At 39.8% G+C, this 16,777-nt stretch overlaps 1 protein-coding gene across 7 annotated transcripts in view; it reads right to left on the reverse strand.

Annotated features, from left to right (window-relative positions):
- TMEM45A (transmembrane protein 45A) overlaps window positions 1–16,777 on the reverse strand; it is an 86,146-nt gene that overhangs the window by 58,648 nt on the left and 10,721 nt on the right. For 2 of the 7 annotated variants that reach the window (XM_019756483.3, XM_019756478.3), the window contains exon 2: window positions 2,311–2,393. The exons of 3 other annotated variants lie outside the window; for them this stretch is intronic. In XM_019756483.3, the coding sequence (XP_019612042.1) occupies window positions 2,311–2,329 (19 nt within the window). In that variant the 5' untranslated portion in view covers window positions 2,330–2,393. Of the gene's footprint in view, window positions 1–2,310; window positions 2,394–2,651; window positions 2,781–16,777 lie in introns of those variants that run through there. 2 more of the 7 variants (XM_074332860.2, XM_088794032.1) reach the window with 2 other exon arrangements.

Genomic DNA, 16,777 nt, shown 5'->3' on the forward strand with positions numbered 1-16,777 from the left:
CCTCTAGTTTACCCCAATTTCAAGAGTTCTGTTTGCCGTTCTCTGTAACAAGACTGTGCTGAAACAGTTACTCTTGGGACCTTGCCAAGAGGAGAGGACACTAGGGCCTGCTCACACTTCCTCCCAGGAGCATGCCCTGACTGGATCCTCCTGGAAGAGCCGGTGTCTCCCATGCTAAGGTAATGTACACACCTGCACCTTGGAGCACCCCCTCTTGGGACCAGGCATGTGGCCACATTTCCACCAGCAGGTAGGAAGGGCAGTTATCAAGAACCCTGTGCCCCAACAGACCTGGAGACAAACCCATCCGGGGGACCATCCCATCTTGTGTGCATGCCCGTCCATGCCAAAAGAATTTAAGTTTGCTTACAAAAGTTAATAGGGTTGGTAACATAAAATAAAGATGCATGAGAAAAATGGGAAGTTGAGGGGCCAGGAAATTCTGAATTGGGAGTGGGGAAAAACTGACAGCAATTGAATGGTCTCTAACTTCATCTTTTCCACCTCATTCTTTCCTTCTTTTACTGTACTGGTTCTCCGTGATTCCAGCTCTCTTGTCAAAGTCACCAAAGACCCCCACATTGCTAACTTCAATGGCCAATTCTGCCCTAATCTTACTTGAGCCACGAGCAGAATTTATAGAGCTGATCATTGTCTCCTCCCTCGAAAATATTCCCCCTTGTTTTTCCTCTTCACCAGCCCCTCCTTCTTTCTCTGGTTACTCCTGATCTCTCAGCTTCTTACAATTGGAATGTCCTAAGGCTCAGTGTTTAGAACTCGTTTCATTTCTCTCTATCCTCAGTACCCTCAGTACCAGGGGATCGCATCCTGTTTCACGGAGTTAAATACTATGCCACATGCCCACTACACCCAAGAGTTCATCTTTAGCCCAGACTTCTCCGCTGAATTCTAGACTCCTATAGCCAATGGCCCACTCAGCATCTCCACTCAGATGTTTAACATACATCGCAAATTCAAAACTGTCCCAAACAGAACTCCTGATATCCTCGACCCACAGTGCTTTACCCACAGTTTTCCCCCCTTGAGGACAACGTTCTCCCTGTTACTCACACCAAGAGTTTTAGAGTTGTCCTTGACTCCTCTCCTTCTCTTACTTTCCACGTCCAATCCATCAGAAAATCTTATTGGCTCTAGAATATGCTCAGGGCCTCACTGCTTCTCACCATCCTCTCCATGATCCCACCCCCACATGACCACTTTGGTACAGACCTCAGTTATTAAAATGGTCTCCTAACTAGACTCTCAGCTTCTGCCTTTGCCCTTTTCAGACTATTCTCAACACAGGAGCTGGTGTTATCCTGCTGAAATGTAAGTCAGACCCAGGTCCTCGCAAGGGCCTCCGTGGCCCTCCGTGATTTATTCCCATCACGTCTCCAGTCTCCTCTCCTCGTCCTCTCTTCTCAGCCACTCCCTCCCAGCCACACTTGCCTCCCTGCTTCTCCTTGAACACGCCAGCTCCCCTCCACCCTTAGACCTTTGTACTTGCTACTCCTCCTGCTTGAAATTCTCTTCCCCCTAACCTCCTCTAAGCTTTTGCTCAAATATTTTCTCAATGAGGCCTTCCTTGGTCACCTTATTTAAAACTGCAATAGCTTCAACACCCCATTCCCCTTTCCTGTTTTGTTTTCCCCATAACACATCCATCATTTACTGATTTATTTTGTTAATTACAACTCCCCTTACTAGAATGAAAGTTCCTTGAGTGCAGGATTTCTTTTTTCTATTTTTCTTTATTGCTTAATCCCTGGGTCTTAAAACTGTGCCTAGCATATAGTAAATAGTTCAGTATGCACACACCTTCCCACAACTACTTTGCCTATTTAACGACAATGCTAGATCCTAACATAGAAGGAAACGAAATATCCATAGAACATTAGAATTAGGCTAGTCTTAGCTTTGCCTCAATCAGCCACACCTCACAATAGGCAGGCTGGGGAAACACTCACAATTATAGGAGTCGAGAAAGGCAGACCATGACTCCCACAGTAGGGAAGTGGGTTAGGGTAAGAGTTGACAAACTAAAGGTAATACAACTTTTACTGAATTTCTACCATGCGATAGACTCTGCACCAGGCTCTTTGCTGACATTTCATTAAACCCATACCACCCCGGAAGCAGGCATAATTACCCCCATTTCACAAATTTAAAAAATTGAAGTTCAGAGAGAGATGAAGTTATTTGCACAGTGTCACAAATACATAGGAGAATCAGGATTCAAACTAGGTCTATATGAATCAAAAATTCTTGCTCTTTTCACACCAAAGATTACTCTAGAAAAGATAAACTAACCTTTGAAACCTTTGAACATTTTTCAGATCAATTCTCCCTTCCTAGCAGTCATTCACCATTCTTGGTCTCAGTAGATCAAGTACCTAGAATTGGGGCAGAAGGGATAAAAAAGAAGACGCTAAAACCAAGCCTTTGTTTCTCAGTTTTAATGTTGAAAATTATCCAACAGAATAAAAAAATAAAAAAATCAATAGGCTGAAACCTGACACTTTCAAGGCTCATCCTAAACGGGAGCACGCAAGACTACTCAGGTGACATTGGTCCGTTTTACACACACATACATGCCCACATGCACACCAAAAGCAACTAGTAAGAAAAAATATATATATATTAAAACTTACCACACTTTTTACCTCACACAAATTGCTCAGGGGTCACGAACAATGAAAATGTGCTGCTCGGTAGCTAACAATCCTGGCAGATGCTGCTTGAATGCTCAGAAAAGACAAGCATATGACACCAGCATCAGCCTTGCAACAGCCCAGAGAAAACTCTTTCCTTCCTCCCACTCACATGTTTCTTCTTGGGCGTTGTATATACCGCCAGTGGCCTCCACCTCCACCCAATATACAGAAACCTGGCCCATACCACCCAGCAATTAATGTCATGAGACATGACATTCTGCTAAGCTCTCAGCTTCCACACTGTCCTGTGAAATCAGGGCGGGAGGACTGAGTACCGTCAGCAGGTGTTTTTTCCATACCTACTAAGTATTCACACTAATTATTCCCACTCTCACCAACTTCACCTCTTGATTATCATTTGTATGGAATTATTCAACCAACCAGCTTAGGTGTCCAGTGTGTAAAGACAGCAAAATTAGAAGGCTCTCACAGGGAATAGCCCAGCAATGACTTTGCTTCTCTTGCCTGGACCGAGCTACCAAGCCAACCTGCTCACACCCAGTCTTACACAAGGAAAGCAGATAAATGCAGTAGTCTGCACCCCTCACCTGAGCTATACCTATGAATCCTAAGAAAACTCAGAGATGAATATTTGCAATCGTTGCTGCTGGTTTTAGCATTTAGACCCACCAGCCAATAAGAATATTTATTGGTTGTTGTTTAAAAAATAAGACCTACTGGAGTGTGTATGTGCATGTGTGTGTGTGTGTGTGTGTGTGGCATGCACCTATGAAATGTGAGGTTGTGCTCACTAGGTACCATAAAACAAAGTAAACCAAGGAGATATAGAAAATTCTTCTTTCAAAAGACAGAAGTACTGGTGACATCAGAAACATGGTTGGTGGTGTGACGGGTCCCCCTTGATCTCTCTCCTTGAAGTTACAACAAATTGAATAGCTATAATTCAACAAAGGACTCCCTACACAACACACAAACATGTCTGAGAGATCCAGTCATCAAAACATCTGAAGGTGGGCAAATTGGGACAAACGGGAGGAGGGAAGAGAGAAGTGCAGATATGGGAGCTGCAGGGCACTTCCTGAAGTTCACTGCACTCCCAGGAGAGGGGAAGATTGAGAATGGAGGTGCACTCTCTGTGGCCCAAATAACCCTGCCTGAGTGGTCAGCATATAACATGGCTGAGCCCAGTAGGGCAGAGACCTCAGGGCAAAGACCAAATACAGAGTACTACAGCTGTGGTCTAACAGCCCTCACTGCCAGGCAGAAAACAAAGAGAACCTGGCTGTTTCCCCCCACCATCCCAGAGCTCGCCTCTCCTGCACACTCCCAGTGTTAGCAGCAGGCCCTAGAAGAAACTGTACCAGTGTCAGATTAAAGAGCAGAATATCTACAGCCCTGAGAACCGAAGAGGCAGTTCCTGAGCAGCAGATGCACCCCGCAGCTAATCCCAGCGACAAAGGAGTAGGTACGGTGTGGGGCAAGGCAGCTGTGGTCTGGAAGTTGTCATTATTCGGAGAAGAACAAAGCCACAAACACACCAGCTGCCTCTCCCAGCCCAGCCCACTCCCACCTTTCAAGGCTCATCCTAAGCGGGAGCACGCAGGACTACTGAGGTGCACAGCTCTGCATCTAGCTGCAGGGGCAGCACTGGTATTTTGGGGCTCACTCACCAATCCTCCTACAGGGGTGGTGCCCTGAGACAGAGATGACCTGGTTACAGAAGAGACGATTTCCACCTCCATAGAAAACCTTCCACTGCGAGAAGCCAAAACAAGGAAAGAGAAAACAAAAATCTCCAGCACTACCTACTGGATAACAAAAGAAAGACTTTTTCATACTAACCTGCTGCAGAATTTATTCTTGTAGATGTGCAAGAAGATAAAAAAAGTCATCAATTACCATGAATAACCAAGGTAACAAGGGGGCTCAGAAATAAAACAATCTCCAGAAAATAAAGACATGGAAATATGTGACTTACATGACAGAGAATTCAAAATTGCAATTCTGAAAAACTCAATGAGATGCAAGAAAACTCAAATACGCAGTATAATGAAATCACAAATAAAATCAAAGTGAATGCTTTACAAAAAAACTGGAATTTTTTAAAAGAACCAAACAGAAATTCTAAAGCTGAGTAATTCAATGAAAGAGATGAAGAATGAAATAGCCAGCTTAGGAAACAGAGCTGACCACATGGAGGAAAGAATTAGTGATATCAAAGATAGAAATCTGGAAATGACACAGATGGAAGGAGAGAGAGACTTGAGAGTTAAAAGAAGTGAAAGAACTCTACAAGGACTATCTGACTCCATTGGAAAGAACAATATAAGAATAATGGATACAGGAGAAAAAGAAGAGAGGGAGAAAGGCACAGCAAGCCTATTCAAACAGTCGATGATAACATCCTAAACATACAGAAAAAAATGGATCTTCAAATCAAAGCAGCAAACAGAACACCTAATTACTTCAGTCTTAACAGGCCTTCTCCAAGGTACATTATATTGAAGCTATCAAAACTTAATGACAAAGAAAGAATTCTCAAGGCACCCAGGGAAAAGAAGACAGTAACCTACAAAGGAAAGCCCATTAGATTATCATCAGATTTTTCAACAGAAGCTCTACAACACAGGAGGGAGCGGTATAAAATATTCAAACTATTGAAAGAGAGAAATTACCAGCCAAGAATGATACATCCAGCAAAGTTATCCTTTAGATATGAAGGAGGAATAAAGCCCTTTCCAGACATACAGAAGCTGAGGGAATTTTCTACCACAAGGCTTGAATTACAGGATATACTGAAAGAGGCCATTCACCTGAAACAAAAAGTCAAAAGGATACAAAACCTTGAGCAAGATTACTAACAGACAGACAGAAGAAGAAAATGGCAACCCCTGGAGAGAATGGGGTATTATACACTTAAACATAACATAAAGGTTAAAGGAGATAAAAACTTTAAAAAAAAGAAGAGAGAAAAGAAGATGACAACTTGCTACTGTACTCACAAATAAACTCATAGCATAAATAAGGATAATTTGTGACAACAAAAACATAAAAGGGGAGAGGATAAACATCTGAATTTGTTAAGGGAAATGGAGATAAGATGCAGGCTGAAGAAAAAGGACTACTGTATACATGAAACTTTCTTTTACATAAATTTAATCATAACCACTAAAAAAAAGAAAATCCAGAACTGAGACACATAACATAACAAAAAAAAGAGGAAACAGAGGAAAAAAATCATAGAATACCACCAAACTAAAATAACAGACAGAAACACAAGGGCAAAGAAACAATGGAGACACTGAGTACCAGAAAGCAAAAGATAAAATGGCTATAGGAAACCCTCAGATATCAATAATCACCCCAAATTTAAATGAACTGAACTCACCAATAAAAAGGCACAGAGTAGCAGATTGGATCAAAAAACAAAACCCAACCACATGCTGCTTTTGAGAGACACATCTTAGCTCTGAGGACAAGTATAGACTCAAAGTGGAAGGGTGGAAAGCGATACTCCAAACAAATGACATCCAGAAAAAAGTGGGTGTAGCCATACTTACATCTGATGAAACAGACTTCAGGATAAAAAAGGTAACAAGAGACAAAGATGGACATTTCATAATGATAAAGGGGACAATACAACAAGAAGACATAACACTTATCAATATATATGCTCCCAATCAGAGAGCACCAAAATATACAAAGCAACTACTAACAGAACTAAAGGGAGAAACTGAAAAAAAACACAATTATAGTAGGGGACCTAAATACACCATTGACAGCTAGGGATAGATCGATCATCCAAACAGAAAATCCCAATGGAAATATCAGCCTTAAATGACACAGTAGACCAAATGGATATAATTGACATTTATAGAGCCCTTCATCTTAGAACACCAAACTATACATTCTTTTCTAGTGTACATGGAACATTCTCAAGAATAGACCATATGCAGGGACACAAAACTAGCCTAAGCAAATTTAACAAGACTGAAATAATACCAAGCATATTCTCCAACCACAACGCTTTGAAAATGGAGATCAAATGCAAAAGGAAAGCAGAAAAATACACGAGTACGTGGAGATTAAACAACATGCTACTAAAGAACGACTGGGTCAAAGAAGAAATAAAAGGGAGATCAGGAGATACATAGAAACAAATGAAAATGAAAACACATCATGTCAAAATTATTTGGATGCAGCGAAATCACTATTAAGAAGAAAAGTTATATCATTATAAGCCTATCTTAAGAAACAAGAAAAATCCCAAATGAACAACCTAACATTACATCTTGAAGAACTAGAAAGAGAAGAACAAAGTCAAAAAACAAGAAACCCAAAGTCAGTGGAAGAAAGGAAATAAGAAAAATTTGAGCAGAATTAAATGAAATAGAGAACAAAGACAATAGCAAAAATTAATGCATCAAAGAGCTGGTTCTTTGGAAAGATTAATAAAATTTACAAACTCTTAGCTAGACTAAGAAAAAAGAGAAAAGACACAAACAAACAAAATCAGAAATGAAAGAGCAGTTACGACAGATACCATAAACATGCAAAGAATTATATAAGAATACTATGAGGGATTATATGCCACCAAGTTCAATACCCTAAAATAAATGGCAAAGTTCTTAGAAATATATAACATTCCTAGACAGAATCACGAAGAACTAGAACATCTAAATGCACCTATTAACCATAAAGAAATTGAAACAATCATACAAAACCTCCCCAAAAGCAAAAGTCCAGGTCCAGATGGCTTCACTACTGAATTCTACCAAACATTCAAAGAGGATCTAGCACCTAGCCTACTCAAACTCTTCCAAAAAATTGAAGAGACAGTACTCCCTAACTCATTTTATGAGGCCAATATTACCCTGATACCAAAACTTGGTAAGGATAACACAAGAAAAGAAAAGCACAGACCAATATCTCTGATGAATACAGAAGCAAAAATCCTAAACAAAATACAAACAAATCAAATACAACAATACATTAAAAAGATTATATATAACGGTCAAGTGGGTTCATTCCAGGGGCATGAAGATGGTTCAACATACACAACTTGATCAATGTAATACACCACTAAAAAATAAAGGATAAAAATCATATGATTATATCAATAGATACAGAAGAAAGTATTTGACAAGATACCACATCCATTTATGATTAAAACACTTAATAAAATAGTTATAGAAGGAAAGTACTTAAACATAATATGGACCATATATGACAAACCCTCAGCTAATATCATACTTAATGGTGAAAAACTGAAAGCTTTTCTTCTAAGATCAGGAACAAGACATGGATGCCCCTGTCACCACTGTTATTCAACATAGTGTTGGAAGTCCCAGCCAGAGCAATCAGGAAAGAGAAAGAAATAAAAGGCATCCAACTTGGGAATGAAGAAGTTAAATTGTTACTTTTTGTAGAAGACATGATTCTTTATATAGAAAACCCTAAAGACTCCACCAAAAAACTATTAGAAACAACAAACAAATTCAGTAAAGTTGAAGGATACAAAATCAATGCACAAAAACCCATTGCCTTCCTATATACTAAAAATGAAATTTCAGGGGAAAAAATTTAAAAAACAGTTCCAAGGATGTGAAGGACCTATATACTGAAAACCATAAGACATTATTAAAAGAGATTGAAGAAGACACAAAGATATTCCATGGAAAGATATTCCATGCTCATGGATTGGAAGAATGAACATAGTTAAAAATGGCCATATTTATTACGCAAAGTAATATACAGATTTCATGTAATCTCCATCTAAATCTCAACAGCATTTTTTCAAGAAATGAAACCAAAAATCATCAGATTTGTGTGGAACCACAAACTACCCTGAGTAGCCAAAGCAATCCTAAGGAAACAAAACTAGGCTGGAGGTATCACACTTCCTGATCAATTTATACTACAAAGTGATAATAATCAAAACGGCATGGTGTTGGCAGAAAAACAGACATACAGACCAATGGAAGAGAACTGAGAACCCAGAAATAAACCCACATAAATATGGGCAGATAATTTTCGACAAAGGAGCCAAAAACACACAATGGAGAAAAGAAAGCCTCTTCAATAAATGGTGCTGGGAAAATTGAAAAGCCACATGCAAAAGAATGAAACTAGACTGCTATCTGTCACCATATACACAAAACGGATCAAAGACCTAAACATAAGACCTGAAAAAATAAATTGCATAGAAGAAAGTATAAGTACTAAACACATGGACCTTGGGATCAGAGAGGATTTATGAATTTGACCTCAAAGGCAAGGGAAGGAAAAGCAAAAATAAATCAATGGGACTATATCAAACTAAAAAGCTTATGCACAGCAAAAGAAACCATCAACAAGACAAAGAGGCAACCAATTGAATGGGAGAAGACATTTGCAAACAATGCCTCCAATAAGGAGCTAATATCCAAAATATATAAAGAACTCATACAGCTCAACAAAAAAACAAACACAAACAGTCCAATTAAAAAATGGGCAGAAGACCTGAACAGACATTTCTCCCAAGAAGACATACAAACAGCCAACAGATATGTGAAAAAATGTTTAACTTCATTAGCTATTAGGGAAATGCACATCAAAATCACAAGGAGATACCACCTCACATTTGTTAGAATAGGTATTCTGAACAAAACAAACAATAACTAGTGTTGGGGAGGTTGTGGAGAAAAAGGAACCCTCATACACTCTTGGTGGGAATGTAAATTGGTACAGCCACCATGGAAAAGATTACAGAGGTTCCTCAAAAAATTAAGAAGAGAATTACCATATGACCCAGCAATCCCTCTTCTGGGTATGTAACTAAAAATTTTGAAAACATTTATCCATAAAGATATATGTATCCCTATGTTCATTGCAGCATTATTCATGGTGGCCAAGACATGGAAACAACCAGTGTCCTATAGAAGATTGGATAAAGAAGCTGTAGTACATACATACAATGGAATATTACTCAGCCATAAGACAAGATAAAGTACTGCCACTTGTGACAACATGGATGGATGCTGAGATTATCAGGCTAAACGAAGTGAGTCAGACAGAAAAAGTTGAGAACCATATGACCTCACTTATACGTGGCATATAAAACTGAAAACAAGAAAGGAACAAGATAAACAATCAAAGAAACAAAAACTCATAGACACAGACAACAGTTTAGTGGTTACCAGAGGGTAAGGGAGGAGGGAGCTTGATAGAAGATGATAAAGGGGGTCAAATATATGGTGATTGAAGGATAACTGACTCTGGGTGGTGAACACACAATGCAATATATAGACAATGGATTATATAGTTTTCAACTGTTTGAAATTTATATAATCTTATTAATATTAACCAATGTCACCCCAATAAATTTAATAAAGATAAAAAAAGGACAGAAATCCCTCATGTTGCCTAGACCTGAATTACCCTTTTAACTACAGTTAAAATCAGTATGGAAATTGTTCTAGAACGGGAAAAGAAATCTCTGAAAACCTCCTATTAAAAGAGTTTAAACCGAGGGCGGGGGGCTCTAGAAGAGGGTAAACAGGGTCTAATATATGGTGATGGAAAGAGAACTGACTCAGTGGTGAACACACAATGTGAGGTATAGATAATGTATTACAGAATTGTACACCTGAAATCTATGTAACTTTACTAACAATTGTCACCCCAATAAACTTTAATTTAAAAAAAAAGAGTTTAAACATTAAATCAATTAAGACAAGAGAATCTGCATCAGTTTCATTAGATGCTCATCGTGATACATAAACTTGTAGAAAGGTGGTGAAACAGGCCCTTGATTTTATTTTCTCACTCTTGTTACACTTGAGTGACCCTGAAAGAGTAGAGGCAGAACCAGCCTCATGATATATAGACCCCAGAGCAAAATGAAGATGTGGGGCCCCTTGTTTATAAATTGTTGAGAATTTTAAAGTAGTGACATCAGAACATTAAACCAAGCATGGGACTCTTTTAAAACTGGGCTCTGTGCAACTGTACAGGTTGCATACCCATAAAGCTGGCCCTACAGATAGGGAACTTGTCCTCTAAGTGATAGAGACCTGGAGAAATACTATGGTGAAATTACATGCTCTCTGGCATCATTCAACCCTGAAAAGCTCAATGACCCTAGAAGGGTCACTCCATGGTGGTACCACTTGGAGAGAAGAGTAATTTCTCCCATCAGATATAATATTGAACTGAATTTCCCTAAGTGTGCCTGTTCCCCCAGGAGATTCAAAAGCTTTCTGCCCCTGTAGTTGATATGTATGTATGCGTTTATTTATTTGTTTGTTTGTTTGTTTGTTTGTTTGTTTAAGATTGGGCAAAAATTAACCTAACCAACCGAATTAATCTGGAAAGACCAATCTTGCAGGGATGGACCCAGTGAGAAACCTGAATGCTTGGTGGCAGACATTTTTCTGTAATGTTGGTTAGAGAAAATATTTCTCTACCCTATCAAGTTGAAAGAGACTTCCTTGGTCACCAGCTTAGTAATGATTGGGTTTTATAAGAACTAGTTACAAAAACATAAGACTCAGTCCCATGACTAAGGGGAATAAGTCATCAAGCAAACTTCCAACAAAATGCTTGAGAAGATTAGCTCGGTCACTTCTTTTTTCTCTCTTTCTCCTTCTTAACTGACCTACCCCCCTTCATGCTGTTCAAGACCTCAGTGGAAGAACAAGCAGGTCCTACCCTTTCCACCCACCAGTACCCCCAATCAAAATCCACTTACCCTGTGAATCAAACAGTTCCTCTAATAAATTAATTTTAGAAACGTGGTTAACGACGGTGGATAGGTTATACATGGAGAAGAGCCCAAAGGGAGGCCAGTGGAGGAGCTCATTTAAACCACAGAATCTTTCCTCAGAGGATACCACGAAAACAGCTGCTTTCTCCAATCACTAGTATTAATGGCCCTTTCCATAAGAGTAAGATGCTCAGTTAATGTAAGCTAACTTGCTCATCATTTCTCCAACTGGACTTAAAACACAGAAAAAACACTTGTTCACTTTTTTTCATTCAACACAGACTCAGAAGTGCCTTCAATGAATTGCTTCTCAAATCACACCCACAGGAAAAGACAAAGATGAACTTTGGTGTGGTGAAAGTAGAGGAGAGGTTATCTCTAAATATCATTTGTTAACTGTTAGAAAGCAAGACAACAGATCCAAAATGGAGTCACTTGTGCTAAGCCCCGCCCCTCTAATCACCAAACCAAGACTTAACTACAGTTTTGACTCTTCAAGAAATAGAATCTTAGTCAATCAGGAATTGACTGATCAGCACTAGTCAGGGAATCTGCCTGATAGATCCCTTCCCTCCCATAAAGGAAAGTATTTTGTAATAATCAACCCTTGTTTTTCTCTGGTCTAATTTCCTAGTGTCCATTCCCTTCTGTCTATAAAAGTCTTTCATTTTGTACAGCTCCTTGGAGCTCCTTCCTATCTCCTAGATTGGATGCTGCCTGATTCGGACAGATATTTTTTTCTCAAATAAACTTTAAAAAATTTTAATATACCTCAGTTTATCTTTTAACATAATTCAAATATGGAAAAGTAACGTATGAGTTGCCAAACGATAAAGAAAAAATTATATGCTTCAAGCCTATGACTTTTCCTGAAAATTTACTTTTTCAGGCCTTACCAAGTTCCTCATTAACAACATTCCATCCCAAATTTGACAATATGCTTCATGATTCAGTATCATCTATGATTGATAATGTGCCAAAAGGAAAATTCAGAGGCTAAAACTGGGCTCAATGTGAGAATAAATGCTATTTTCCATTAAATGTTAGGGCTGTACTGTCTGAGGGTGGGAGGTGCTTTTCCAGTGATAGCCCCAATCTTTTGTTTTCATAAGAACTAACTTCATGCCAGTGCCAGGATACCTCAAAATCAAAACATTCTTTCAGTTGACTCTTTCCTAAGTTTTCAAACACTACTTCTTTTAAGACACTAGCAAAAACCTTGGGTTCTTGGGGGCAGCTGGTTAGCTCAGTTGGTTAGATTGCAATGCTCTTAACAACAAGGTTGCCGGTTCGATCCCCACATGGGCCACTATGAGCTGCACCCTCCACAACTAGATTGAAACAACTACTTGACTTGGAGCTGATGGGTCTTGGAAAGACACACTTAAATAAATAAAAGTTAAAAAAATTGGATTCTTTTAATTTCAATAAAACCAATTGAAGTAAGATCATTAGAGTGATACATAAATTCTATTTCCAGCTCAAAAAAAAGATCCACAGAAAAGAAGAGGGAAAATTCTCATAATAGCCTCTTCTGAATCCTGTGTGCTTTCTGTGTAAATGAAGACCTAGAGAAAGTTGTTGACAAGGGCAATCATGGGTTTTGAGGGAAGTGGAATGAGAGTAAAGGGCGGAGACAAAATTGGGGACATGGAAATGAGACTGAGACTGAGATAAAGTAAAAGGTTCCTGTCCCCTTGACAAATCACATTGTCAAGCTGATTCTCTTCTTGTGGAAAAAAATCAACTCCCATCTGAGAACCAATCAGAATGTAACCACTTATCAGGGCACAGAAGCAATTTCATCCACTCATCCCACCTTCTCTTACTCATTACCACTGTAGAGCATAAATAATTTAAAAGAATGTTGAAAGTAAAACAACATTTATCACAATTAACAAAACAACAATAAGATTATATCAAGTGTTCTACGCACTTCTCTCTGGAAACCATCTTTGTCTTGATTGCTTCTTCCTGGTAGGCTGATGACCCCAGATATGTTCAAGAGTACAGAAGATAGTGCTGAGCTCATCAGATAGAGGCAGAATGCTCTTACCCATGCTCTCTCTCTCTCTTTTTTTTAAGCCCAATTTCCCTTGTTTGTTTGTTTTTTCTGTTTGTTTTGTTTTGTTTTTAATTGGAGAATATTGGGGAACAGTGTGTTTCTCCAGGGCCCATCAGCTCCGAGCAGCTGTCCTTCAATCTAGTTGTGGAGGGCGCAGCTCAGCTCCAAGTCCAGTCGCTGTTTTCAATCTTCAGTTGCAGGGGGCGCAGCCCACCCATGCAGGAATTGAACTGGCAACCTTGTTGTTGAGAGCTCGCGCTCTAACCAACTGAGCCATCTGGCCGCCCCGTACCCATTCTCTCTTAATCTCCTAGGTATCTCTCTCTCTCTCCATGGAAAACACCAGAGATGAACAGAACCTCCTCCAATCAATGTTAATTTGAAGGAAATTATAGTGATAAACTTACTCCATCTACCATCTAGTGTTGCTGCTGCTTCTGCTGCTGTTGTTGTTATTATTATTACTGTGATGATGATGATGATGATGATGCGAGTGAATCCTTTCTGCCATGGGAACCATCGTGGTGACTATGAGAATACTGACCAGCATCCATCCCTACCTCCCAGGTGTGGTTAACCAATCCGTACTACGGTTATATTGGGAATATAAGTAGTTTTCCAAGACCTCTGATCAAAAGCCTCCTTTCTAGGTGAAAAAAAAAAAAAAAAAAAGTGACTATAAGACACCTCCTTTAAGAGACAAAATGACTTCCAATTTTCCCAAAGACTGATCCTTTAGTCCCAATCCCTTAAAGAAGGTAAAACTTCTGTCAAATGATAGTAATGATATTTTGTCACCATCTTCAAGTAGGCACTTTCCCAAGAATTGATCTGGGCTATAATATTTTAAGAAACAATTTTCCAGCATCCAAGAGATTTACAAGTTCTATGAATAAAAATCACATATCTGCACAGGCAGAGTAAGAAAGAATGTCAGCCAAACTGAAGAAAACTTCTTTGTTCTTGTTTGTTCTAGCAACAAGGCATCTAAATAGAGAGATCCAGTAGGTAGGGCATCAAACTGGACTTCAGGTTGGTGATGCATCAGAGAATCACACCTGATAACTAAATTAAAAACCAATTCTCAGAAGGACAATAGACAGCTCAGAGTCAAAGCTTGGAGCTCAGTTATGGACCTCTGGAGCCTTAAGCCCACGCATGACCCCAGAAAACCACTCTCTGACCCAACCTCAAACCTCTGCTAATAAAGTCAAGCTCCGCGTCTTTATCCTTAGTCAAAGTCTTAACGGGACCTTGCTGACTTCTCTCCCTGTACGCTCCTGTTGGTTTTCAAAGGTTTCTGGTTCTAGACTCTGGCTTAGCCCACTTCCTTAGACCTGTCAGCAGATCTTGGCCTCCTTTGTTTAGCCCTTATTGCTCACTAAGGCCTCTGATTCTGAGTCATCCATTAGCCTCAGAAGATTAGCCCCACCTCACCCTCCATTTAACTTGCGGACCCACCCAAGCCACTTTCAGTGGCTTTTCCATATAAACAGTCTGTCTTGGCTCATGCTGCGGGCTTTCCTAAAGTCTCTCAAAGGTTCACAAACCCCAAACAAGCAGCATCTCGCCTCAGTGTATCCCATACCTCTAGCTGAGCAGCCCCAAGCCCAGCACTAGCAGCAGCTAGCCTTGGTTCACAGCTTAGCATTTCCAAAGAACCTCCAAGTCCAGCGCCAGTGGGAGATATCTGTGGATCGCTCTGTGGCTCATACCAAGCGGCCTGGGCCAGGGCACAGGCAGAGGCTGAACTTGGCCTGCAGCAGGGCCCCTCCCAAGAAGCCCCAGGGCCAGAACAACTGGTGGCCAGCTTCAAACCAAGCTGGAGCACCACCAGGCCACCTCCACAGATGACACAGGTGAAGGGCAGACTGGGCAGGCAGCAGAGCCCTGCCAGAGCCAATCTTGCTTTATAGCAACCTGCACAACAGCTCCTCCATTCTAGTTACAACCAGTCCTCACAACCAATCAGCCTGAGGGTCAATCCCACCCATTGATGTGCAAACAGCAACCAAGGCTCCACTATAATAAGAGGGCACACATAACCCATACAAGGGACATACTTGCAGCATCCAGCTCAGGTGACCAGGGAGACTGCGCCACTGGGCCTCACAGCACACCTATTTTGTAAAGCCAATTTACTAAGACTGGGAGACATAACAGCTTTACCTAATACATAGAAACAAACATGGGCAGGCAGCCAAAAAGGGGAGACAAAGAAACATATCCCAAATGAAAGAACAGAACAAAGCTCCAGAAAAAGAATTAAACAAAATGGAGAGAAGCACTCTACCAGATGCAGAGTTCAAAACGCTGGTAATAAGGATGCTCAATGATCTCAGTAAAAACTTCAACAAAGACATAGGCAACATAAAAATAGAAATAGAAAAGAACCAGTCAAAATGAAGAATACAATAACTGAAATAAAGAATACATTAGAGGGAATCAACAATAGATTACATGAAACAGAGGTTCAAATCAGCAATTTGGAAGATAACATAACAGGAAACACCCAATCAGAACAGCAAAAAGAAACAGGAATCAAAAAAATTGAGGACAGTATATGGGGCCTCTGGGACAACATCAAATGTACCGGCATTCACATCATAGGACTACCAGAAGGAAAAGAGAGCATGGAATTGAAAACCTATTTGAAAAAATAATGACAGAAAATTACCCTAACCTGGTGAAGGAAATAGACGTACAAGCCCAGGAAGTGCAGAGAGTCCCAAACAAGATGAACTCAAAGAGGCCCATACCAAGACACATCATAATTAAAACACCAAAGGTTAAAGACAAAAAGAGAATCAGCAGCAAGAGAAAGGCAGTCAATTACTTACAAGGGAGCTCCCATAAGATTGTTAGCTGATTTCTCAACAGAAACTTTGCAGGCCAAGAGGGGTTGGCATAAAATATTTAAAGTGATGGAAAGCAAGGACCTACATACAAGGTTAGTCTATCCAGCAAAGCTATCATTTAAAATTGAAAGAGAGATAAGGAGCTTCCCAGACAAGAAAAAATCTAAAGGAGTTCATTACCCTCAAACCAGAATTACAAGAAATATTAAGGGGACTTCTTTAAGAAGAAGAAAAAGAAGAAAGATAAAAAATGTGAATAACAAAATGGCAATAACGATGTATGTATCAATATTTACTTTAAATGTAAATGGATGAAGTACTCCAAACAAAAGACATAGGGTGTCTGAATGGATAAGAAAACAAAACCCTTACATATACCGTCTACAGTAGACTCACTTCAGATCCAACGACCCACACAAACTTAAAGTAAAGG

This window comes from Rhinolophus sinicus, chromosome 17 (assembly GCF_057876585.1).
Source record: "Rhinolophus sinicus isolate RSI-liver-muscle chromosome 17, RSI-T2T, whole genome shotgun sequence".
Taxonomy (NCBI): Eukaryota; Metazoa; Chordata; class Mammalia; order Chiroptera; family Rhinolophidae; genus Rhinolophus; species Rhinolophus sinicus.